At 46.9% G+C, this 26,350-nt stretch overlaps 1 protein-coding gene across 6 annotated transcripts in view; it reads left to right on the top strand.

The window, feature by feature from the left end:
- Nucleotides 1-26,350, top strand: part of ACSL1 (acyl-CoA synthetase long chain family member 1) — a 447,768-nt gene that overhangs the window by 161,426 nt on the left and 259,992 nt on the right. For all 6 annotated transcript variants that reach the window (XM_069199542.1, XM_069199561.1, XM_069199552.1 and 3 more), the window contains exons 3-4: nucleotides 16,502-16,616; nucleotides 16,791-16,855. In XM_069199542.1, the coding sequence (XP_069055643.1) occupies nucleotides 16,502-16,616; nucleotides 16,791-16,855 (180 nt within the window). The remainder of the gene's footprint in view (nucleotides 1-16,501; nucleotides 16,617-16,790; nucleotides 16,856-26,350) is intronic.

Raw genomic sequence — 26,350 nt, 5'->3', positions numbered from 1 at the left:
CACACACTTACCCACACACACACACACACACACACTTACCCACCCACCCACCCACCCACCCACACACTTACCCACCCACACACTTACCCACCCACCCACACACTTACCCACCCACCCACACACTTACCCACCCACCCACTTACCCACACACTTACCCACCCACTTACCCACACACTTACCCACCCACACACTTACCCACCCACCCACCCACACACTTACCCACCCACACACTTACCCACCCACCCACACACCCACACTCACACACTTACCCACCCACCCACACACTTACCCACCCACCCACACACTTACCCACCCACACACTTACCCACCCACACACACACACACACACACTTACCCACCCACACACACTTACCCACCCACACACACTTACCCACCCACCCACACACACACTTACCCACACACACTTACCCACACACACTTACCCACACACACACACTTACCCACCCACACACACTTACCCACACACACTTACCCACCCACACACACTTACCCACCCACTTACCCACCCGCACACACACTTACCCACCCGCACACACACTTACCCACCCGCACACACACTTACCCACCCGCACACACACTTACCCACCCGCCCACACACTTACCCACCCGCCCACACACTTACCCACCCGCCCACACACTTACCCACCCGCCCACACACTTACCCACCCGCCCACACACTTACCCACCCGCCCACACACTTACCCACCCGCCCACACACTTACCCACCCACACACTTACCCACCCACCCACACACACACACACACTTACCCACCCACCCACACACACACACTTACCCACCCACCCACACACACACACTTACCCACCCACCCACACACACACACTTACCCACCCACCCACACACACTTACCCACCCACCCACACACTTACCCACCCACCCACACACACACACTTACCCACCCACCCACACACACACACTTACCCACCCACCCACACTTACCCACCCACACACACACACTTACCCACCCACCCACACACTTACCCACCCACCCACCCACACACTTACCCACCCACCCACCCACACACTTACCCACCCACCCACACACTTACCCACCCACACACTTACCCACCCACACACTTACCCACCCACCCACTAATGCACGCACTTGCACGCACTTGCACGCACATGCGCACACTAATGCACGCACGCACTTGCACGCACATGCGCACACTAATGCACGCACATGCGCACACTAATGCACGCACATGCGCACACTAATGCACGCACATGCGCACACTAATGCACGCACATGCGCACACTAATGCACGCACATGCGCACACTAATGCACGCACATGCGCACACTAATGCACGCACTAATGCACGCACGCACTTGCACGCACATGCGCACACTAATGCACGCACGCACACACTTGCACGCACTTGCACGCACACACTTGCACGCACATGCGCACACTAATGCACGCACACACTTGCACGCACACGCGCACACTAATGCACGCACACACTTGCACGCACATGCGCGCACACTTGCACGCACATGCGCACACACTTGCACGCACATGCGCACACACTTGCACGCACATGCGCGCACACTTGCACGCACATGCGCGCACACTTGCACGCACATGCGCACACACTTGCACGCACATGCGCACACACTTGCACGCACACACTTGCACGCACATGCGCACACTAATGCACGCACACACTTACTTTTGGCGGTAAGTCCGGAGGAGATAATGAGAAAAACAAGGAGTCCCACTCCAGTCAGGACAGCCCCTAAGGTGTCCTGAGGTGACCCTTGCCTTGGGAAATCCTCCATCTTGTTTTGAAGGGTTCCCCCAATAGGATTAGGGATGTGCCCCCGCCCCCCTCACAGGGAGGAGACAGAGGATGTAGCAACCCTCAAGGACAGTAGCCATTGGCTTCTGCCCCAGACCTAAACACACCCCTAAATTGAGTATTTTGGGGCGACCCTGAACCCAGGAAACCAGATACCTGACTACCTACAACAAGGACTGCTGACCTGAAAGCTCCGCAGAGACAACGAAGACGACAACTGACTTGGCCCCAGCCCTATCTGCCGGTCTCCAGACTCCAAGGACCTGCACAGCAACACATCCAGCGGGATCAATGACCTCTCAGGACTCAGACTGCCCTGGAACCAAAGAACCAAGAAACTCCTGTGGACAATGGCTCTGTCCAAAACAGCAGCAAATAAACTATCTTTAAAGGGACTTCAGTCTCTCTCCGGAAAGGTGAGTCCCTAACACTCTGCACCCGACACCCCCGGCTTGTGTCCAGAAGAACCAACACTGCAGAGCAGACTCCCATGATGTAGAAACCCTGAGAGTACCTCCCTACACCCCCACAGCGATGCCTGCAGAGAATCCAGAGGCTCCCCCTGACCGCAACTGCCTGGTAACAAAACCTGACGCCTGGAAGAAGCACTGCATCCACAGCCCCCAGGCCAGAGAAACCAACTACCGGTGCAGGAGTGACCAACAGGTGGCCCTCATCCTTGCCCAGTCGGTGGCTGGCCCGAGAAGCCCCCCTGTGCCCTGCCTGCATCGCCAGAGTGACCCAGGGTCTCTATTGATTTCAGTTACAAACCTGATGCCTTGTTTGCCCACTGCACCCGGCCGCCCCTGTGCCACTGAGGGTGTGCTTTATGTACCTACTTGGAACCCCCAGCCCACCCCTAAGTGCTCTACTAAACCCCCGGTCTGCTCCCAGATGACGCAGGCACTTACCTGCCAGCAGACTGGAACCGGAGCACCCCCTTGCTCCATAGACGCCTATGTTATTTGGACCCTACTTTGACCTCTGCACCTGACCGACCCTGTGTTGCTGGGTGTTTGGGCTTTCCTTGAACCGCCAACGGTGGGCTGCCTATGCCCCGGAGACTGAACTTGTAAGTGCTTTACTTACCTGAGAAACTAACCAATACTTACCTCCGCCAGGAACTGTTCATTTTTGCAGTGTCCACTTTTAAAATCGCTTATTGCCATTTCTGCCAAAACTGTACATTACTGTTTTAATTCAAGGGTCCATATTTACCTATGCCAAGTACCTTGCAATTTATGTACTTACCTGAATTTTGAATCTTGTGGTTCTAAAATAAATTAAGAATATTTTTCTATATAAAAACTTATTGGCCTGGAGTTAAGTCTTTGAGTGTGCTCATTTATTGCCTGTGTGTACAACAAATGCTTAACACTACCCTCTGATAAGCCTACTGCTCGAACACTACCACAAAATAGAGCATTAGTATTAACTAATTTTGCCACTATCAACCTCTATGGGGAACCCTTGGACTCTGCGCACACGATCTCTCACTTTGAGATGGTCTATACAGAGCCAGCCTCCTACAAATGCAAACTGGCTGCTTCATTTTTTTGTTTTGGGGGTATATAAATGAGTGCTCTTAGATATAGGTGACGTTTACATGTGCCTATTATGCTATAAAACAAAACTGTCTGCAGCTATAATGAACGTAACATCTCTGCACTCGCAACGTGTGACAGTTTATGATGCGACAACTGAGACCGATAAGGATTGCCCCCGTGGCTGCTTGTAGCCAGACCAGACTTACAAGCAATAGCTTAGGTTATAGTGTAACGGAGGAACAACAAGTAAATGCTCTAGGGGAGTTTATCAATTTGCAGACCCCTGCGCAGGTTTTCCAGGAGAGAGTCCCAGCTTTGAGCAATGGGGTATGTGTGACGACCTCTTGTTACCTCTCTGTGTAAGGCTTTACTCAACGCCTGGGTTATCAGGCGCTTGGCTAGGATAAGTGCCAGGTCTGTAAAACGTGCTACAGCTTCATTTCTTTTAGTACAGCGTATTAAACCCAGCAGACACATGACCCAAGTGTGCAAGGTGGTAAAGCCTGTTTATTGCACAAGGTGTACCATAATATCTAAGCACTATCTGGCAAGCGAAGGATGGGTCCAAAATGTGTTTAAGAAATCTGCATCCTGAGTAAGGCATCGGGGACCGGTTGCATCCATGCAATGAAAGTATCAATTTTGTGTGTGTGTGTGGAGGAAGGGGCGGGGGGGTAGGAGTGGGAGGTCAAACCACCTCTGTGGAAGATATAAAATTGTATTAATTTGAAGCAGGCATTGTGCGATACCAGGGTAGGGGAAGCAAACATTGCCTGCCACTCTAGAAGTGCAAGGACGGCCTATGTTGGTGTCCCAGTGATGACTATGTGAGGGCAGTGGCTGCATGAGTACGCAGGGAGCTAGCCATCCATCAAGTCAGGTGAAGACCCCTCCCCATTATATGTAGGTTTTGGATTGTGAGGTGTAGTGGTGGTTCCTGCCGCATGTCTCCCAACACATCCCCAGCGACTGAATAAAGGAAGTATGTAGTAGGAACTTCCCTGGTGGAAGATCAGTCTCCGTAAAAAGCTCCTCCATAAGAATAAGGGCCCCATCCTCATAAGTCTCCCCACATTGTGGAGGCCCATGGTGTACCAGGGATCCATTTCACTTAGGGAGGCTGCCACATCCCTCCGCGGCATGCCAAGTAGTGATGGCACAGGGACCTAAGACTTGCTGTGGAAGAGGCTACTATGAGAGCAGCGGTATGCAACCTGAATGGGTAGCATTCACAGCAGCGGTGCCCTTGATAGGAGGTGAAAGGTGTGAAGTACATGCTCCAGGTCCCATAGGGGAGGACAATTCCATTGCAGTTGAGAGGTCCAATAATGTTCAAAATTTACACCCAGTCCACCACAGTCCGCTGGGAGGTAGTTTAGTGAGGACGACCCCACGGCATGTAGCATGCCATAGAAAGTCACCGGTTAAATGCTCCAGGAAGCAAGAGTTTAATATATAAGGGCAAACTGGCAAAATACTGCCGGCGTGGCAGCATAACCATCTAAATGAGGGCCACTTGGCCTGCAATCGACTGGCAAGGTCTTCTACAATGTTTGTGCCATAACATGGTTGAATGCCAGTCCAAGCAGACTCCACTGATATGTAGTACTGGGGAATGGAAAATATACAAGACTTTGCCCATTTTACCCTAAGGCCAATAATGTGGCAACCTGAACCAGCATATATTCTATACTGGAAGGGGTTGCATGGATATTATTGAGATAGAGGAGCATGTCGTCTGCAGAAAGCGAGACTGAGTGTATGCCATAGCTGAGAGGTATGCCTCATGGCTAGCCCTGTGCACAGACAATGTGGGTCGGTTTCTTTCGCCACAGGGAAAAAAGAGCAGGGACAGTGGGCAACCCGGTCGTGCACTCCTCTACATCAGTATTCGGTCTTATTTAACTATCTATTTGGACCCTGGCTATCTGCTTGGCATAAAATAGCCTGACCATCCAAATGAAGCGGGCCCTCCAGACCATATCTGGAGAGTACCTTGAATAAATGGGGTCTTTCCAGAGTCAAATGCTTTCTGCAGACAGAGTACCAGGCAGCCCAACAGGGTGCATCCATGGGGTGCTTTCCAGTACCCGAAAATACCCCCTAAGTTCAGGTACTTGCTCCTGGCTGCACAAAGCTGTTCTGGCCTGGGTGGGGAAGCAAGCAAGTGATCGATCAACCAGGATCTTCGCTAGTATTTTGTAACGCGTTTAGAAACGCAAGGGACCTGTAGGATTCCAGCTCTATAGCATCCCTTCCTGGCTTGCGTAACGAGATGAGCAAGGCATTGCATAACGTGGAACATGGGCAGAAGACGGGCCACTGCTGATGTTTAATCAAATATTGTTTTTAACAGTGATGTCACCAAGGAGGCATAGGCCTTATAAAATTCAGACAGTAGACTGTGAGGCCCAGGAGTGTTGACCCTGGCAAGCAAGTTTATGGCTTCCTTAATATGGACTTGTCCTGTGCTTGACCAGGACCAGAGGCAGGACAATGTCAGTCTGGAATGACCCAGTCTCCTGCCAGGTTGTAGACTGCAGCATAGTCGTGTGTGAATGTGGCAATGTGTAGGAAATTACCATCTTGCCTGGCACGTTACCCCCATTTTTTACTTGTATGTATGTTTTTGCCTGTGTCACTGCGATCCTGATAGCCAGGATCCCAGTGCTCTGTGTGCCCTGTATGTGTTCCCTGTGTAGTGCCTAACTGTATCACTGAGGCTCTGCTAACCAGAACCTCAGTGTTTATGCTCTCTCTGCTTTTAAAATTCACTGCAGGCTAGTGACGAATTTGACCAATTCTCATTGGCACACTGGGACACCCTTATAATTCCCTAGTATATGGTACCTAAGCACCCAGGGTATTGGGGTTCCAGGAGATCCCTATGGGCTGCAGCATTTCTTTTGCCACCCATGGACTGCCGCCTGAGTGAAATAACATCCACGATATTTCACAGCCATTTTACACTGCACTTAAGTAACTTATAAGTCACCTATATGTCTAACCCTCACTTAGTGAAGGTTAGGTGCAAAGTTACTTAGTGTCACGGCACCGTGGCACTAGCCAAGGTGCCCCAACATTGTTCAGGGCAAATTCCCCGGACTTTGTGAGTGCGGGGACACATTACACGAGTGAACTACATATAGGTCAATACATATGTGTAACTTCACAATGGTAACTCTGAACATGGCCATGTAACTTGTCTAGGATCATGGAATTGTCAACCAATACCATTCTGATATTGGGGTGACAATTCCATTCATCCCCGGGGCTCCAGCATGGACCCCGGGTACTGCCAAACTAGCTCTGGGGTTTTCTCTGCAGCTACCGCTGCTGCCAACCCTCAGACAGGGTTCTGCCCTCCTGGGGTCTGGACAGCCCAGTCCCAGGAAGGCAGATCAAAGGATTTCCTCAGAGTGTGTTACACCCTCTCCCTTTGGAAATAGGGGTTAAGGGCTGGGGAGAAGTAGCCTCCCTCAGCCTCTGGAAATGCTTTGAAGGGCACAGATGGTGCCCTCCTTGCATAAGCCAGTCTACACCAGCCACTGCTCTGGCACGAAACTGGACAAAGGAAAGAGGAGTGACCACTCCCCTGTCCATCACCACCCCAGGGGTGGTGCCCAGAGCACCTCCAGTGTGTCCCAGACCTCTGCCATCTTGAATGCAGAGGTGTGAGGGCACAATGGAGACCGGAGTGGCCAGTGCCAGCAGGTGACGTCGGTGACCCCTCCTGATAGGCTCTTACCTGGTTAGGTAGCCAATCCTCCTCTGAGGGCTATTTAGGGTCTCTCCTGTGGGTTTATCACCAGATAACAAATGCAAGAGCTCACCAGAGTTTCTCTGCACTTCCCTCTTCGACTTCTGCCAAGGATCGACCGCTGACTGCTCCAGGATGCCTGCAAAACCGCAACAAAGTAGCAAGAAGACTACCAGCAACATTGTAGCGCCTCATGCTGCCGGCTTTCTCGACTGTTTCCTGGTGGGTCATGCTTTGAGGGCTGTCTGCCTTCACCCTGCACTGGAAGCCAAGAAGAAATCTCCTGTGGGTCGACAGAATCTTCCCCCTATTAACGCAGGCACCAAACTTCTGCATCGCTGGTCCTCTGGGTCCCCTCATCTTGACAAGCGTGGTCCCTGGAACACAGGATCTGGATCAAAGTGTCCCTGACACTCCAGTGACCCTTCTGTCCAAATTTGGTGGAGGTAAGTCCTTGCCTCACCACGCCCGACAGTAATCCTGTGTACTGAGTGAACTGCAGCTGCTAGGGCTTCTGTGCACTTTTGCAAGACTTCCTTCGTGCACAGCACAGCCAGGTCCCAAGCACTCAGTCTTGCATTGCCCAACTCGCTGAGTTGACCTCCGACTTCGTGGGGCCCTTTTTTTTGTGCTGAGATTGCTGTGCTCAGATCTTCTGAATGCCTGTTCAGGTGGTTCTGCGGGTGCTGCCTGCTTCTTTGTGGGCTCTGTGTTGCTGAGCGCCCCCTCTGTCTCCTCCTCCAAGGGGCGACCGCCTGGTCCTTCCTGGGCCCTGGCAGCACCCAAAACCTTCAACAGCGGTTCTTGCAGCTAGCAAGGCTTGTTTACGGTCTTTCTGTGTGGAAACATCTCTGCATCCTCCAGCACGCCGTGGGACATCTTCTGACCAAAGGAGAAGTTCCTAGCACCTTCCTTTGTTGCAGAATCTTCGTCTTCTTGCACTCGGAGGTAGCCCTTTTGCACCTTCATCCGGGGTTTAGTGGGCTCCTGCCACCCCCCCTTCCAGACACTTGTATGACTCTTGGACTTGGTCCCCTTCCTTTGCAGGTCCTCGGGTCCAGGAATCCGTCTTCAGTGCTTTGCAGTCAGTTGCCGCCTTTGCAGAATCCCCTATCACGACTTCAGTTTGTTTCTGGGGTAGTAGGGTAACTTTACTCCTACTTTTCAGGGTCTTGGGGTGGGGTAACATGGACACCCTTATTGTTTTCTTACACTCAGAGACCCTCTACACACTACAGTAGGCCTGTGATCCATTCGTGGTTGAATTTCACTTTTGGAGTATATGGTTTGTGTTGCCCCTAGTCCTATTTATTCATATTGTATTCTATTTTATTCTACAGTGTTTGCACTACTTTTCTAAGTGTTTTACTTACCTGATTTTGGTTTGTGTATATTTTGTGTATTTTACTTACCTCCTAAGGGAGTATGTCCTCTGAGATACTTTTGGCATATTGTCACTAAAATAAAGTACCTTTTATTTTTAGTAACTGAGCATTGTGTTTCTTATGATATAGTGCTATGATATAAGTAGTGTAGTAGGAGCTTTGCAGGTCTCCTAGTTCAGCCTCCCTGTTCTGCTATAGCTACCTTTATCAGCCTAAGCTGCTAGAACACTACTAATCTACTAATAAGGGATAACTGGACCTGGCTCAAGGTGTAAGTACCACAAGGTCCCCACTATAAGCCAGGCCAGCCTCCTACAGGTGTGCATCTCCCTTTGCATGTGTAAGAACCCCTGTGTCGGAACGAATGGTCAATATAGGCTACCACAGTAACTCCTGGCATAGCAACCACACCAACAATGCTCCCAGCTTTTTGGCTTCAGCATATGTTTTAGCAGTGTGAGCTGCATAATTGAGACAAGGCAGCCTCTAATACTGAAGCCCTGTCTCTGAGGTTTGTGGTCTGACCCTCAAGTCTAAGCAGCTGCTGTTCCACATAAGGTCTCGCCATCAATCTGAGGGTGCATGTTTGTTTCCCAGGCAGTGTCCCCTGATGGTCACCTTGAAGGTGTCCCATTTTAGCAGCCTGAAGGTAGTGGTGTCAGTGATATCAAAGTATTCTGTGATACTACTGCTGATGGGGGCCCTAAGCGGGGGGAATGGGGTTCTCTAGTATCAATGGTTGCAATCGTCACATAGGGAGAGTGGGGGCACACTCCCAGCACAACTGCAGATGCAACGGGTTGTGATGAGAGTTCATCCTATCAAGGTAATCTGTGTAACATGTGGGACTATGCCTAAAGTACTGACAAACCAATCTATTCAGACATATAGACCATGGCCATGTAAACAGAATGTGTATATCTGTGTGTTGGCGTTGCACTGGCGCCAGATGTCGAACAGGTCCTAATGTTGTAGCCATGTGTTCATAGTGTGAACAATCAAAGTGGCTGTGATGTGGAGTAGAGGTGGAAAAGAGTGTTCTAATTCCATGTTGAGGACACTATATTAAATTCTCTGCCTAATAGCCAGGGGATTCTGCTCCACTGACAGTACACTGGTCAGTGTGTTCAGGAATAGCTTCTGTTCAGTATTGGGCACATATATTGCAATAAGGAGCACCCAGCAACTGTCTAGGCGGCCCTCTGTCAAAACATACCAACCCACCGGGTCAGTGACTGTGTGCGCCAGTGAAGGGGACCCCACCCTAGTCCACACCAGTACCCCTGCTGTAAGTGGAGTAGTTAGTGGAATGCACTTATTCCCTTCACCTCTTCTACAAGCACAGGGCTTCCGCCTGGTTATGGTGGGATTCCTTCAGGAACTTTCTGCTGCACAAATATGAGTATACAGCCTACTGACGGGAAGGGGTGTGAATCCACCGGACATTCCAAGTTATGGTATTAGTGTCGGTAATCGTGATAGTTTGAATTGGTAGTCTGACCCACCTCGGTAGGGCAGGGACAGCCCCACCACAAGTAATATAATCTAGGCAAAGGTAGGTTATAGCAGCAAACCAAAAGGAGACAACCATAAAAACAGAACCTGTAATACCATTGAGAGTAGGGATAAAACGGTTACCTGCTCAAACTGGATTTATAGAGGGACTGGAGGTGCAGAACTTGTTCTGGGTCAGGTAGTATTGGAAAGGGCTTGATCATTGGCCTTATCTCGTGCAAGTCGCCACATTACACTGATTGTGTAAAGCCTACCTGGGGGCCATCAGTGCTGAAAGCTGGATATGTAAACCTAGACTAGGTGCCACGGGGTAGATAAGCGGTTAGTAGCAGAAGTCGGTTACAAGAAGTGACTGGGGCTGCTGGAGAAAAGATTGCAGGGACTTGCCACAACTGAATGATTTAACTGAGCCCACTCAGAACATTACATTAGTTAATTTAAAGGATAGTGTATACAGTTTGTGGGGTCGCCATGAGTGGTGTGTTGGAACCTGGAGGAAAAAGGGCAGAGTCCTCCTCTTCTGAGGATTTGGAGACCTAAATTTATGCTGGAGAGCGGGGTTGGTTTTGAAATGCCACCAACTGTAGCACCCTCTTCCTCCCGTATGACCTCCTCTAAGTTCAGGGAACAGAGCTAGTGATTTCCCATTCACCCCAACCCCCCCCCCTCTTCCTGTGCCTTTGGTGGCTTCCACCATTGGGTGGTGCATCCCCTAACACCCCAGGTCCATCCACAATCTGTTCCTGCAGTTCAGCGACATTACACCCAAGGCCATGCATCCCTAAAGAAATGTGACTTGCCATCTGCCTGGATTCTGAGACAAACCAGGACAGGAATGAGTACTGAACATTGGGTTCTCTCAGCCTATCTTTGACCTCAAAAGTATGGTGTTTGCACTGTACTGCCAGCATGTAGTCTGGAAAAATCATTACTTTGGCTTTCGACTGTCTGGTTATTCTGTTTGCGGGCCTCACTCAGGATTGTTGCTGTTCTTTATAGTGCATAAGGAGTGCTATCAGCTGTCTAGGTGGGGCCTCCATTAAGCGTTTCTGCAATGGGACTTTATGCGTCTGATCCACTGAGAAGAAGGGCTAGAGGACCTCTTTTTGGGAATGAAATGCAAATTCAGGATAATATTTTTCTTCTGGCTATCAACATTTTTGGCCGGCCCATCAACTGAATGTTGTCACGCCGTGACCAGCCTTCATCATCCTCTGCATGTTCTTCAAGGGTATGGACCTTCTTGCATACTTTGGGGAGTCTTGTATGTGCGCTTGGATAGTTCCCTGCTATTGCTCAGTTATGCAAACCCTGTCTGAGCTTAGTCATTGTTTCAGTAATGAAATTTGTTGCAACAGCATCAGTTTTTTTTATTTTCCCTGGATATGCGGGACCATTCTATTGCTGCAAGTTCCATATCAAACTTATCTTCAACGTTGGTGGGTGGGGTGTTAGGTCTGGTGGGTTGAATTTGTGGCTGGACATTCGAATTTGTAGCTTGCAAATACGGAGCACCAAGGATGGGTGCCGGATATGAATTTGACCACTGGATATGGGTTTTGTGGCGGTCGTAAGGACTATATGTATTACGATTAAAGCCATCCTCGAGAATTCAATGTATTGATATTTTCAATGTGATTCTATTTAAACTGTTTGTGATAAGTTTGGACCAAACAACAAAGAGAAAAAAACTGTGATGTGGTCTTATATTCGTTGAATTGATTTTGGTGAAATGTGAAAATCTGTATTTGTGGGTTGAATGCGAGTACACTTGAGTGGAGTTGAGTGGTCATTATTGTTTTATTATTGGTTTGTTTCTCTGTGTCTGTCTCATGTTGTTCCAGTTTTACATTTTAAGGAAATCTAAATGTTTTTCATGTATAATAAAAGATATATAGATGTTTAGAAGGATTTGTAATTTTGTCTGTATGCAGAAGGGTATAGGAGAGAAAGGTGTTCATACAATGACAGATTAGGTCTGGTGGGTTCACCAGCAGACATGGATGTCTTGAGTCCAACTCTGCCCGGAGGGCTCGGTGGTCTGCTCCGGATGCGAGTTAGCATACAGGCACCAGGTGTGATGATGGTGCCCTGCAGCACGAGCAGCCCGGTGGCTCGGAGGGACAGTCCGCAGTCTACAGGGATCCCCTGCAGCAGCTTGGGGTTGCGCATCCAGTAAAGACCATAGCCACCCTCTTAAGGGTCCCACAAGGTGTAGTCCAAGACTCTCGGAGCCTTTGAGAGGTCTCTGCGCATAGGTATCAGCAGACATTAGCAGCCTCAATCGCACCATCACAGAAGGGCAACCCCACAGTGGGGGGTGGCCTGCATGTCCAGCAGGGCTCTAGGAGGCTCCCCCAGATCACGGGGCACTCGCGCATCAAATCAACCCCTTTGTTAGCCAGGTTTTGAGCTTCGGATCCAGTCCAGATGCGAGACTGCACGCATAATCTTCCCTGCAGGGCACAAATAGCACTAATGACGGTCATCTCCAGTAAAGCAGGCCTTCTGCCTGCCTTAGCAGCCCATATTACATGCTACAATCTCCTGTAGGGGACAGCACCCATTCAGAAAGCCCTGCTTCCCCGGCGATGCATGACTAGTCCCAGCGTGAGCCAATAGTGAGGGCGAGACCCCTGTCTCACATGGAGCTCCTCAGCTCCCCACTGCAAGGGCCCCACTAGGCCGCCAGCTGGCACAGGCCTGTGTGCAGCCCGGGCGAGATGAGTAAATCCGGCAGCCACTCACCCTGAGCTAGAGATCCCCCATCGCTCACAGGGCCCACGCAGTCATGACACTGCTGCCTTAAGAGGCGTCTCTGCCCTACAGGGGTGCTCAGGACCCCTCCACGCGTGCAGCATTGCTTCAGAAGGCCTTGTGTTGTCCCTGAATTTGATCATTAACAGTCTCTATTACCAGTCCCTGTTTTGGAGAAAAACAGTTTTTAACGGAGGAGTGGGTGATTGAGCCAAGCCTTTCACAAAAAAGTATCCCTTTGAATTCCCCCGACATTCTCTTATTCCAGGCTTAGTCTTACATGTACATGATGTGACCAGGGTAAAGTTATTTCATTTTAGTAACTGGATTATAAGGAATGCTAGCAGAAAAGAAAAATCTTCAGCTACCCATAGAATATAAACTCTTAAGCATAGCTGGACTCCTCCTCCCACCAACACCCTCCAACTTAAATTTCTTTTCTGACAGACGGAATGACAAGGAGGCACTTACCATGCTAGACATTTGCTGTGATCGCTCCATTCCGGCGTGTGCAAAGTTTTAAATGACAGCTGTACAGTCAGTGAGCCAAAGCTGGGTGATGAGTGATTATTAAAGTGAAAACCTAGCAGTTGGCTTCTGTTCCAGTCTGTTCCAAAAAATGTTTTGTGTATTGACCCGAGCTAGCAACTAAATGTAAGGTAACTGTTAAACATCTTAACTTTTTTTTTTTTTTTTTTTAAATTTTGTAAAGTTTTTTTTGTGCCTTTTAAGTTTTGCTTCTTGAAGGGTGTGTGACTAGAGAGAGATTAACACATATTAATGTATTGAGAGGTTTAACAGACCTCTGTAGCAAGACCTATTTTTCTCAAACTGTCTTTAAAATTAGCCCTGTGCTTGGCACAGCCTTAGGGCCCACAAACCAAGAATTTGGTTTAATGGTTAGACCAAGCAGTATCTATGTTCAGTGTGACATGTTAGACTAAGACAATTCCACACGTGTATTGCATGTTTTGTCCAATTATATGAACCTGAGGACTGGGGAAAAAAAACAAGCTTCAGTCCTCTGTGTAGGACAGACACAAGAGCCAGAGAAAGCAGGGTTGGGTATTCACATGTGAGATAAAAAGACGAAAAAATATCTTCCCTCTACTCTACCCATAGTAGTAGGCCCCAAATGCGAGACCTGTTGGCTTTGCCAAATTTGTGTTCATATACGTGAAGCATGGCTAGCATTCTATTTTATTTTAAATAAACCCATCCAAAATCAAACTCCTGCCAACCTCTACCAGTGTTCCAATTATAAAACCTCTTGAACCCCTTACTAGTATTGAGGCACCTTTGAGCGTTCACCAGCGAAAATTAACGGGAGTCTCATTTGTATTTCATGGGCATTGCTGTGCTGCTTGTGCTGTGACCGCCTTGCTGTATTCATCTGTAGCTTGTGTTCTTTTTCTGTTTGAGTGTTATGGTTTCAGGGGCCATATTATCACACATTTCAACAAGAAATGAAACTGCGGTGTTACTAATTTGGGACTGTCATTGATCCTTAAAAAGAGCAGTAATGGTTTGGTCGGGGAGGTCAAACTGTGTAGTTCTTTTGAAAGGTTTTTTTTATCACCTATTGCAGTCCTGCAATTGCATCCCTCTCGTTTTTGTTTGTGATTTTAATTGAAATATATAAAAAGGTTGCAAAGTGAACCATGCATGGGTGCTCAGTGCCTTGGACAAAAACACAGTTCACCTGTTAAGGTGCTCCACTTACTCTTCGTTTGTTGGATGAAGGAACTACTTCATCGTGGGAGCAGAAACTGGTTTTCACAGTTGTGAAGTCCAAGCAGCAAGGGAGCCCATACAGAATGTAAACGTTTTCTTAAACTACTCAGCATAGTATCTCAGTTCCTGCTTTTCCAATTTTTTTTTTTTTTTTTTTTTGTGGACTGGTTGGTGGAGATGCATTTTAGTTATGCTCTTTCCTTTGCTCAATGTTCAGTTCTGTCGCTACCATATTAAGAAGGCATTTGAATTTTGTGCAAACCACTAAACTTTGCTTCTCAGTTTGCATAATACGCCCAAGTTATCCCACCTCATTAACAACCCCATTAATAGCTCCTTAAGATAGTCTTGTTCTGTACTTCCCTTGGGTTAGTCTTCGCCTGATGGACTAACAAAGCTTCATACTACAAGGGACAGGTGGCAAAGGTGCATAAACCGATTTTGATTCAGTGACTGTAAGGAGGTTGAATTTTCTTTACAGGACCCTTTTTGAAGAGAATACTTCCATTATGCTTGAAAGCAGTTGATCCTAAGACTATTACTCTGTGACTAGTTCTTAGTTCACTAAAGCTCTAATGGTGTCAGTTTCCTTTCAAGGAGAGTTGCTGATGGCTCCATCTCATTGAGACTCCCACTCTGTACAGGTCATGACTCATTATAAAATGTATTCAATGTGTTACTTGTATTCTAGAACTGAGTAAACTGAAGTCTGTTGGCTGTAAACTTTGCAGTGCCCCTGCCTGTCTGCATGTACAGCACATCAAGGGTCATGATGGGCTAGCTCCGACAGCCTTGTTATTCTGCGATTTGTTTCTTGTAGTATTACTGTAGGCAAAGTGATGGGACCAAAAAATGCCAGGTTTGTCTGAGCAGATCACTTTGTACCAGTTAACAGTCCTCTGTGTTAACTGAGCCATTCCATAGCTGGGTTCTGTCGATTTGAAGGATTGTTCTACTTCCCCCCATGCTCCATTTTGTGTCCTGAATTTTTTTATTTTATTTTTTATTATTTTTTATTTTTTTTATTTTTTTATAGCAACAAGTTACATTTGATATTTCTTATTCTGTGGTATAATGCTGAGGTATTTTGTGCATAAATTCTAGTTGATGTAGAGCCTGGCAATCCTTCTTTTGACTTCAGACAATCCATTCATCCCTTCCTCCTTGTCCCTCTTAGTATCTCTGCACACTTTTCCTCCCTCTACCTCCATTCCTCTAGACCCCCCCCTCCCCCCAACCACCCACCATAAAAACATTCCTACTTCAACTGCACCTAAACTGAACAACCAAACCAGGATCAACAGCATGAAGCCTGGCCTCTTTTCTCCAGATGTTTAATGCACAACTTCAAGAAACTGCAACAGCTCTTGTGTTCAGCTGCTAAAATTCTGCCCATTCAGGACCTCTCACCTCAGCACTCCACTCTTTTGCCTCGGACTGTGCTGTGCACTAAGACCTGCCCACTTCAAAGGCCCCACCCCCTCTTCAAGGCCCCACCCCCTCCTCACAGTGAAAGTTTCTCTAAGTTGGCAAGTCTGACTTCATGCTTAACGTTTTGAGTGTATACACGTTTTCGATCATGAAAGATCAGCAAGTGGTACTTTTAGAGTGACTCTGGTCCTCTTGCCAGTCAAACTACTAGCACCTGGATTGAAAAGTGATGTAATCCAGGACTGGCTGAACATCTCATACCGGATGCTAACTCTAACGAAATTAGTAACTGAGATGGACCCAGGGATCTAGATGAAATGAAGAAAAAAAAAGTATCCTGATAAGCGTAACAATATTTAATACGCAGAACATTTGATCATACCCGATCACTGAAGAGGGCTATTGGTGTGTCAGTGCTGGATGCGTTTTTAGCTTGGCAAAGCTATTGTAGGCAGTTTTTGACCACTTTGTTTAGTTTTCTTGGAATTTAGCATTAGCGTGTACCAATATTTGTTTTCGTTTTTCTAGGGTGGAGAACTTGCAAGAAGATGTACCCTTATGGATACTGATGAACCATTGACATACTACTACGATGATGTAAGAACTTTATATGAAGTTTTCCAAAGAGGATTACGGGTATCGAGTAAGTAAAAACAATTGTGTTTTTTAAGAAATCTTCTGACACTCCTAGGGTTTACAATTCTGTGTCAGTAGTTTCAGTGGTGTGGAGGTTATGCTTATTGTAAAATGGCCTACAACAAGATTTTTTTTTTGTGTTTCCTTTTTTTTAAATAAGGTTTTATTTTTTTAATTTCAGATAACGGCCCCTGTTTAGGCCATAGAAAACCAAACCAGCCTTATGATTGGATCTCCTACCAAGAGGTAAATGCAGCTTAATGATATTAAATATAGTTGATCAAACATTTGTCTTGATTTGGGTTCAGTTTTCATGTCGAGTTAGTGTGACCTTTCAGACCTTTGTTTTTGAAACTTTTGAGGACTGTTGAAGCGAAAACCTAAACCCTTTCATTTGAAGTGCTCCCCCATTATGATTTGCTTGGCACAAGGTGAAATGTATTCTTACTATACCGAAATGGCTGGGCCAGCAATCTGGCTGAGATACCACCTTCTGCTTGAGCCAAGGAAAAAGTTGTGCCTGTAGCAGTGCTTCTAATCGTCACACCTTAATTGAAAGCATTATCACTTCAATGCAAGTGAATGGTTTGACATGTTGTAATGCGTGGCATTGCCTCACCACACAGCCTTTAACTGTAATGATTTTTCAAAGGTATACTAGGTCACTGACCTGTCTTAAAGAATTTGAGCTAACTTAAACTTCTTTCAAGGCACTTGTACTGGTTCGCTGTTACGCTTGACTCTATAGACCAGCAATATCCGGGATGTAGTGCAGTTCTTTAGTGTTGAAAATTTCTTCTCTCCGGTTCTGTCTGACCTATGGCTCTCTGTACAATGTCCCAACTTCCTTCATGCTCCTAGCACTGCTTCGGTCAGTGCTGCCTGTTAGCTTTTCTAGCTTGATTTTATTTCTTTGAATCATAGGATTTAATTTTTTTTCAAATCACTTGCTATTAGAGATGCAAAATTACGCGTAGTTGAGTGCAATATGAAGTAAACTAAAAGCTCACTACAAGCCAAGCATCTCTGCAGCATGAAATTTATCAACCTGGGCTTTCTACGTGGGACAGGGTATGACTTTCTGGCTTGCTGCATTGGCCAGTTATTTCTTCTTCTCCTCTCCCCCTGTGAAAATTGCAGGCGGGAGGGGTGTGTGTGTGTGCGCAATCCAGAAGTAGTCTCTCCTATCTCTTCCTAGCTCCTTCTAGGGATGAGTGAGGAAACGCGTAGGAAAATAAATAACTTAAAAAAAAAAAACTTTAAAAAAAAAGTTTTCAGCACCCCATTTCTGTTTTTTTTTTTTTTTTAAGAGTGTCACTTATTTAGTACCCAATTTAACGGGGACTAAACACATGAACTTCCCTCCTGCTGAGAGGTTGAGCTGTTTATGATGGTCTTTCCCTTGCACTGGCCCATACTGGATAAACCACTTTCCCCTCACCTCCTCTTTGAGGATCTTGTCTGAAGGCCCACCTGCTCATCCGCCACTTTTTCGTGGTACATTTTCTGTTCCTGCATCTTTTCCTTCACTGTACATTTCTGCGATCTGCCATATGTATTCCGCTTAGCTCAACCTCTGAACCTCTTGCTTTATAACTAGTTTTGTGCTTCACTTACTCCACGCACATACGTGCTATAATGTCAAGGACCAGAAGTGGATGTTACATGGGGAGGAGGGGGTTGCCTTTAAAAAAAAAAAATAGTAATTTCACCACAGATGTCCAGGCATGACCAGTGTCTACAGGACAAGGCAATGGAATAACTAGTTTGTTTATTGTTTGTTCATTAGATGTCTGCTGATGTTGTAGTAATTGCTGGAGTCTTAGCATTCCCTTAACTTCTTACTTAAGGGCTATCAAGAGTTAAGGATAATCACTGACACAGCAAGCTTGCCCAGTCCAAAACTGTAAAACGTGCAACCTACCTGTCGCCCCTGATGCCATCCTGCACTGTGCGTTTATCTGATCTGCTACAGAGCCCATTGTAAGTGATAATAACAATGTCCTAGGCTACTGTTGAGAGAATGGGGCTTTGCAGTAATCTTTTACGTAACACTTCAGGCAAAATATGTAGTAGTGAAATACAAAGCTGTGCTTTAAATAAAATTATCTCCCTGTGCAAAGTTCAAAGCAGACAACCAAACTGAGCAGGGCTAAGGCTATATATCTACATAATCTTGATCGGTGGAGAATGGTGTGCTAGATCAGTCTCCCTCAATCAGACTAAGGCATCAAGAGGGGTGGAATATTGCCTCCTTGTTTTACAGCCTGGGGGAGGGAGATGGGTTGTGGAAAGTCTTTTTGCTAGGCATTTCACAGGCACGAGAAGGTGTTAATGGGATAGGCTGCTTAGCAGGGATTACTTAAAGGTTGACCAGTAAGGGGATTAAATGAAATATTATATAGCTATCCCCAGTGAAGAGAATTGTAGTGGCAAGATTTAAAAGGTTGAAAGGGGAGAGCTGTGTTTGCTTGGTACAATAGTGCTCCATTTATCAGTCTCCTATGAATGAAGGCTGATTGGATTTGCCAGGATTCGATCTTGTGACCTGCTGGATACACAGTTCTTAGCAGCAAGGCCTACATCCTCTTCATTGCCTTTTTAAATTCCCGTTTTCAGTTATTTGTATTGATTGACTAAAGTAATCACCATTTAGATAGTGCAATCTGTCTGACTCGTGTGTGTGTGTGTATGTGTGTGTATATGGGTGTGTGTGTGTGTATATATATATATATACATATATATATATATGTGTGTGTATATGTATATATGTGTGTATATATATGTTCAATGGCATGTGTAGCTGCAGATACACATGCTGTGCACATCCCGCCATCTGGTGTTGGGCTCGGAGTGTTACAAGTTGTTTTTCTTCGAAGAAGTCTTTTTTCGAGTCACGAGACAGAGGGACTCCTCCTATTTCGACTCCATTGCGCATGGGCGTCGACTCCATCTTAGATTGGTTTTTTTCCGCCATCGGGTTCGGACGTGTTCCTTTTCGCTCCGTGTTTCGGGTCGGAAAGTTAGTTAGAATCTCGGAAAAATAGTCGGTATTGTTTGCGTTCGGTATCGGGTTAGTTACAACAGATTGACACCGAATTAAGAAGAGCTCCGGTGGCCCTTTGTTTTTTTTTTCCATCCCAGTCGGGGCCTGGTCGGCCCGGCCTAGTCTCTTCAAAGCTGATGGAACGGACCCCATTCCGCTTCTGTCCAAAATGCCATAACAAGTATCCATATACAGATCAACATCTGGTCTGTAACTTGTGTTTGTCACCATACTTGTGAGGCCTGTCGAGCGTTTCGGTCCAGGAAGACACTCAGGGACCGAAGAGCAAGAAGACTGCAAATGGCATCGGCGCCTACAGGACAAGAGCGTTTCGAGGAAGAAACATTCTCCACCCAGGAGTCGGACTCTGAGGAGATCGATCCCGAGGAAACGCCTAAAACCATGAGTAAGACGTCGAAACCAAGAACTCACGAGAAAAGCGCTAAAGCCCAGGGGACGCCACCGCCAACAGGCCATGGCTTAACCCGAAAAGTAGGTGACCGTTCATCGGCACCGAAAAAGGGCGAGCTGGTGTCGAAGTCATCCGACTCCGGTCGAGATACCGGCACACAGCAATCTCGGGCCCGAGATAGTGGCTCAGAAGATTCGGCACTGAGACAGCGGCACCGAGAGAGCATGACGCCGAAAGTAAAAAAAGGTTTCGTCGGAGCTGAAAAAAGCAGCCAAAAAGGTTTCGGTACCGAAATATCCGGCCTCGGAACCGAAAACAAGTTCCTACACTGAGGAACAAGGACTGTCCACACAAATGAAGACACATAGATTTGGACAGGAATTACAGGCAATCGAGCCAGATCACACACAAAGACGGCTCTTTATTCAAAAAGATACAGGGAAGATCAGCACTCTTCCTCCAGTCAAAATGAGACGCAAGCTTGCCTTCCAAGACCAGGACAAACAGCCACACACAAAGGTGGCTAAACCAGTAACACCGCCACCATCCCCACATCACTCTCCGCAACCATCACCGGTAGCCACCCCACCAATGATGCAATCCCCAACTCCTACAGGAATGAGTCAAGATGACCCTGACGCATGGGACCTTTATGACGCACCAGTGTCAGATAATAGTCCAGAATGCTATCCAGCTAAACCATCGCCACCAGAGGATAGTACAGGCTACGCACAGGTGGTGTCAAGAGCAGCGGCATTTCATAATGTCAGCCTTCATTCAGAGCCCATTAAAGACGACTTTCTTTTTAATACACTGTCGTCCACACACAGCCAATATCCGAGTCTTCCTATGCTACCTGGAATGCTAAAACACTCCAAACAAGTGTTTAAGGAGCCTGTTAAAGGGAGAGCCATTACTCCAAGAGTAGATAAATATAAACCGCCACCAACAGACCCAGTGTACATTACACAACAGCTAACACCAGACTCTGTTGTAGTGGGAGCAGCGCGCAAAAGAGCCGACTCTCCTACTTCAGGAGATGCACCACCTCCAGATAAAGAAAGTCGAAAATTCGATGCTGCAGGCAAAAGGGTGGCGGCACAGGCAGCAAACCAGTGGCGTATTGCAAATTTGCAAGCTTTGCTAGCCAGATATGATAGGGCCCATTGGGATGAGATGCAACACCTTATTGAACATTTACCCAAGGAGTTCCAAAAAAGAGCACAGCAAGTAGTAGAAGGACAGGGTATCTCCAATAATCAGATACGGTCAGCAATGGATGCTGCAGACACAGCTGCTAGAACTGTCAACACAGCAGTAACAATAAGGAGACATGCATGGCTGCGTACATCAGGATTTAAACCAGAGATACAGCAAGCTGTGCTGAATATGCCATTCAACGGACAGCAGTTGTTTGGCCCGGAGGTGGACACTGCGATCGAAAAACTTAGACACTGACACGGCCAAAGCCATGGGCGAACTCTACTCCCCACAGAGCAGAGGCACATTTCGAAAGACACAATTTCGAGGGGGGGGGTTTCGAGGGCAAACCACAGACGCCACAACCTCACAAACAAAGCCCACTTACCAGAGCCAGTATCAGCGGGGAGGTTTTCGGGGACAATATAGAGGGGGACAATTTCAAAGGAATAGAGGAAAGTTCCAAAGTCCCAAAACTCCTCCAAACAAGCAGTGACTTCAAGGTCACAAATCCCCAACACAACACCTGTGGGGGGGAGACTAACCAAGTTTTACAAACATTGGGAGGAAATAACAACAGACACTTGGGTCTTAGCAATTATCCAGCATGGTTATTGCATAGAATTTCTCAAATTCCCTCCAAACATTCCACCGAAAACACACAATATGTCAAAACAACATATAGATCTTCTAGGACTAGAAGTTCAGGCATTGCTACAAAAAGAAGCAATAGAGTTAGTACCAAAACAACAAATAAACACAGGAGTTTACTCCCTGTACTTTCTGATACCCAAAAAGGACAAGAGTCTGAGACCTATACTAGATCTCAGAACATTAAATACCTACATCAAATCAGATCACTTTCACATGGTTACATTACAAGACGTAATCCCACTGCTCAAACAACAAGACTACATGACAACACTAGACCTAAAGAATGCATATTTCCATATACCAATACATCCTTCACACACAAAGTACCTAAGGTTTGTATTCCAAGGGATACATTACCAATTCAAAGTGTTGCCATTCGGAATAACAACTGCACCAAGAGTTTTTACAAAATGCTTAGCAGTAGTAGCTGCACATATCAGAAGGCAGCAAATACATGTGTTCCTGTACCTAGACGATTGGTTAATCAAAACCAACACGCTAAGACGGTGTTCACAACACAAAGTACACACGAAAGTACGGGGTTCTCTAGAAGCGGACGTCGCGGATATTAGCGTAGTCCTAGGTTGTATGTATTCCTATTTGGAAGGGTAACGTCAGTGGAATGTCAGTTGGAAATTACCAAGTGGAACAGCGAGGGGAGGGAAGAAGGGAATTTCCTTTTACGGACTAGGTGGTCTCACACACTATATAGTGTCATGCTTCATCATTTGACCACCTAGACCCACCCAGGTAGGACAGTGCCACCTGGGCGGACTCAACCTCACTGTTAAAGGAACAGGAGGGAGTGCGTAAATAAACTTGTTTCTGGAAAGATCGGGATCCAGCTAATCTACTGAAAAACTAAAAACACCTAAGCAGACACCTGTGAAGAGCAACAAATTTAATGGTGGTGTCTGTTTGGTGTAGTTAAAAAGGGGGGTTGGGACACCTCTGTGAGGACAAGGACTCACAGGGTCACCTAACTAATTACTAGCCAACATGTTTCTGCCCTCAAAAGTGAGCCAATGAAGGTCTCGGGGCATTCGTCAGGGCCTAGGATCCCTACGTCTCACGTTGGAGGAAAATACTCTATGGGGAAATCAAAGAGTGAGAAAATGAAAAAAGAATGATCTACATTACCCAAGGAATTACCTTGAGGCGGCCTATGGGGAGAAAAGCAATTAATTAGCACTCTGGTGGCACACAGCACTGCAAAACCAACCAACTACACACGTGTCAAGGGGATGCATTCATGCACGAAACACATATGTTCAAAAAAGGTAAAATACATGCGTGGAGTGACTGAGTGGGTATATCTACACAAGTGGACAGTCCTATCACTGCAGGGAATTATAGTTCTTACCCTTTTCTTAGAGGCAGCTAGCCTCTGGTATCCAGGAGGGGGAGTGTCCCCTTATAGTCACACACTAAGGGATAGAGATGAACATAAAGACGAAGTGAGGAGAAGAACAGAAGTAGGCAGAATAGATACAGAGGGAGCAATAGGGGGGAAAAACAAGTTCCCAGTAGGAACCCACTATTGCTGGTAGAAAAATACTGGTTAAGAGAAACCGAAGTGACTATAGACAAAAAAAGTAAGATTAAAAGCAATAAGGGCTTATCTGTGTTGCCTGTGATCCGGTATGTCACTCACTACATCAAAAGGGACGCTCGCCGTGCGCCTACTTCGTCCTCTCCTTGGACCGCTTGTGACAAGTGGCTGAGGGAGAACGGTCTATTTATGGCTGTAAGAAATTCCAGGTGCGCCCTGTTAGCGCGTAAATTGGAGTTCAATTAATGTTAATCACCGCCGCGGGCCTCCTTGCGTTACTAGCCTCGATATGATTGCCGTAATGGCGGGCGCACCGGCCAAGCCGGGGCGCCGGCATGAATGTGATCGATTGCAAAGGCGGGCCTCTTTAGGTTGATGGCGCGATGTGCTTTGCCGCACCCGCGGGCGCCCCAGCAGTGCTGGGGCGCCGGCATGAATGCGGGCGAGTGCAAGGGTGGGGCCCGAGCCGGAAGATTCCGGCCCGAGCGCCACCAGCGGAAGGCTCGCGTTTACAGTGGACGCTGGGAAATGTAGTTCCCAGCGGTCCCGTAGCCCAAAGGGCTAAGAAAAAAAGGGAAAAAAGAAAAAGCGAGGAAAAACGAGGGAAAGGATAAAGAAAAGGAAGGAGAGGGGGGGGGAGAAAAAGAGGGGGGGGAAACGAAAGAAAGGGAGGAGGGAGAAGGGATATTGTAGAAGAAATGCAACCGGGGGGGGGGGGGGGAAGGGGAAGAAAAAGATAGAGCAGAAGCAGACGGAAGGGAGGACTCATAAGTTAGTCAGAGAAATCATTTATTGAGTGTGAACCAAGGGATCTCATCATTAAGACCATTGGTGTCCGTGTGTAATCTCCAGACCCAACGTTGTTCGGTCTGGAGCAATCTCTGTGTCATATTGGAGGACGATGGAGATAGTTGCTCAATGACCGTCCAGTGTAAGTCATCTGCCGAATGTTTTTCCAGAAGGAAGTGGTTAGTCAATTTAGTAGCCTCTCGTTTACAACGGATCGTACTCCTATGTTCACAGATTCTCGTGGCGACCTTTCTAGATGTCATTCCCACGTATTTAAGGTTACAGGGGCATCTAATCAAATATATCACGTTTTTGCTGTTACAGTTGGTTAGGGATCTTTGAGCCCATGGAGTCTTAAGGTCTAGGTCTATTGTGGTTGACTTTTTGGTGAAACAGCAGACACTGCAGTTGCCACATGGGTAGTGTCCTCTTGGTGGTGGGAGGCCCCATAGTGTGGTTAGTGTCGTCAGGGAATTGTTTTTTTCTTCTTTGGGTCTTGTGTGGACAACCATGTCCCGTATGTTTGTGGCTCTTTTAAACGCATGTAGTGGCTGCTGAAAGGGTAAACCACCAGATATAAGGATTTTCCACTCATCATTGATGATTTTCTGAATCTTATTGGATAGTGGATTGAAGGTAGTCACACACACAATTTGTTCAGTGTCAGACGTCCTAGTGCGTGGTTGTAGTAGTTGGTCCCTATTATTATTCCCCGCTCTTTTGTATGCTCTCTTCACCAGATGTGTGGGATAATCCTTGGTTTGCAGCTTACTAACCAATTTCTCAGCGTGTTTGCGGTAGTTTGTGAGGGTGGAACAATTCCGTCGTAGACGTAAGAATTGACCAACCGGGAGATTCTCCCTCAGGGACCTTGGGTGGAAGCTTTTGAATTGGAGCAGGTTATTCCGATCTGTGGGTTTATAATAGACCTCTGTGGCTAGAGCCCCATTGCTTTCATAGATTGATAAGTCAAGAAATGCTAGTTGGTTGTCACCTATGGTCATGGTGAAGTTCAGGAAAGGGTTAGCTGTATTTAACCAATTTACAAAATTCATCGCCTCATCTCTAGTTCCTGTCCAGACCAATAGAATGTCATCTATATATCGTTTCCAGAGTTTAATCTGCTGGGAAAACGGGTTGTCATCGTGGTTGACTACCTGTCTCTCAAAGTGATCAACATAGAGACATGCTAGGCTAGGTGCGAAAGTGCTACCCATAGATGTACCCTGTATTTGCAGGAAAAAGTTATCCTCAAACTTGAAGTAGTTCCTTGTGAGAGCCAAATGTGCCAAGTCAAGTATGAAGTCAGGCGGTGTACGTGACTCTCCTCTATTGGCTTCCAAAAGGTCGCTAATGACCTGCAGAGTGGCCTCCTGGGGAATGTTGGTGTATAGGGATTCTACATCCAGGGTGATCAACAGTTCTCTAGTTGTGTCAAAAGCCACAGAGTCTAATAAGACTAACACATCCGTTGTGTCTTTTAGGTAAGTAGGAATTCTTCTGACCAATGGCTGAAGGAAGAAATCCACAAATTGAGACAGGGGTTCTAGAACCGATCCGATCCCGGATACAATAGGTCTCCCTGGTGGGGGAATTTTCCCTTTATGCATTTTAGGGAGAATATAAAAGTAGGGAATCCTAGGGTTAGCCTGTATCAGGAAGTCTGCCTCATGTCGAGTAATCCAGTCGTTCTCTAAGCCCTTCATCACGAAAAAGGAAATTTCATCTTGAATATCAGGTGTGGGGTCTCGAGATAAGCGTTTATAATGGTGGGTGTTACCCAACAGACGTTCGCACTCATCTCTATACATTTTAAGTGGAGAAATTACCGTTGCTCCCCCTTTGTCTGCTGGTTTAATGATTATCATGGGGTCAGATGTCAGGCCTTTCAGAGCTGAAAGCTCGGCCGTACTCATATTCTGGTATGTTTTTTTGGTGGTCCCAGTAAGTGCGTTGACTTTTAGGGATACTGATTTCTCAAAAGCCAGGACCTCGGGGGGCATCTGTCCCGTGGTTGGGCAGAAGGTGGACTTTGGGCGTAGGCCAGTGTTTTTGTCTGAAGCCTCGTAATGTTTCTCCAAGAAGAAC

This window comes from Pleurodeles waltl, chromosome 1_2 (genome assembly GCF_031143425.1).
Source record: "Pleurodeles waltl isolate 20211129_DDA chromosome 1_2, aPleWal1.hap1.20221129, whole genome shotgun sequence".
Taxonomy (NCBI): domain Eukaryota; kingdom Metazoa; phylum Chordata; class Amphibia; order Caudata; family Salamandridae; genus Pleurodeles; species Pleurodeles waltl.
Note: the sequence above shows the minus strand (reverse complement) of the source record. Positions and strands in the feature narration are given on the sequence as shown.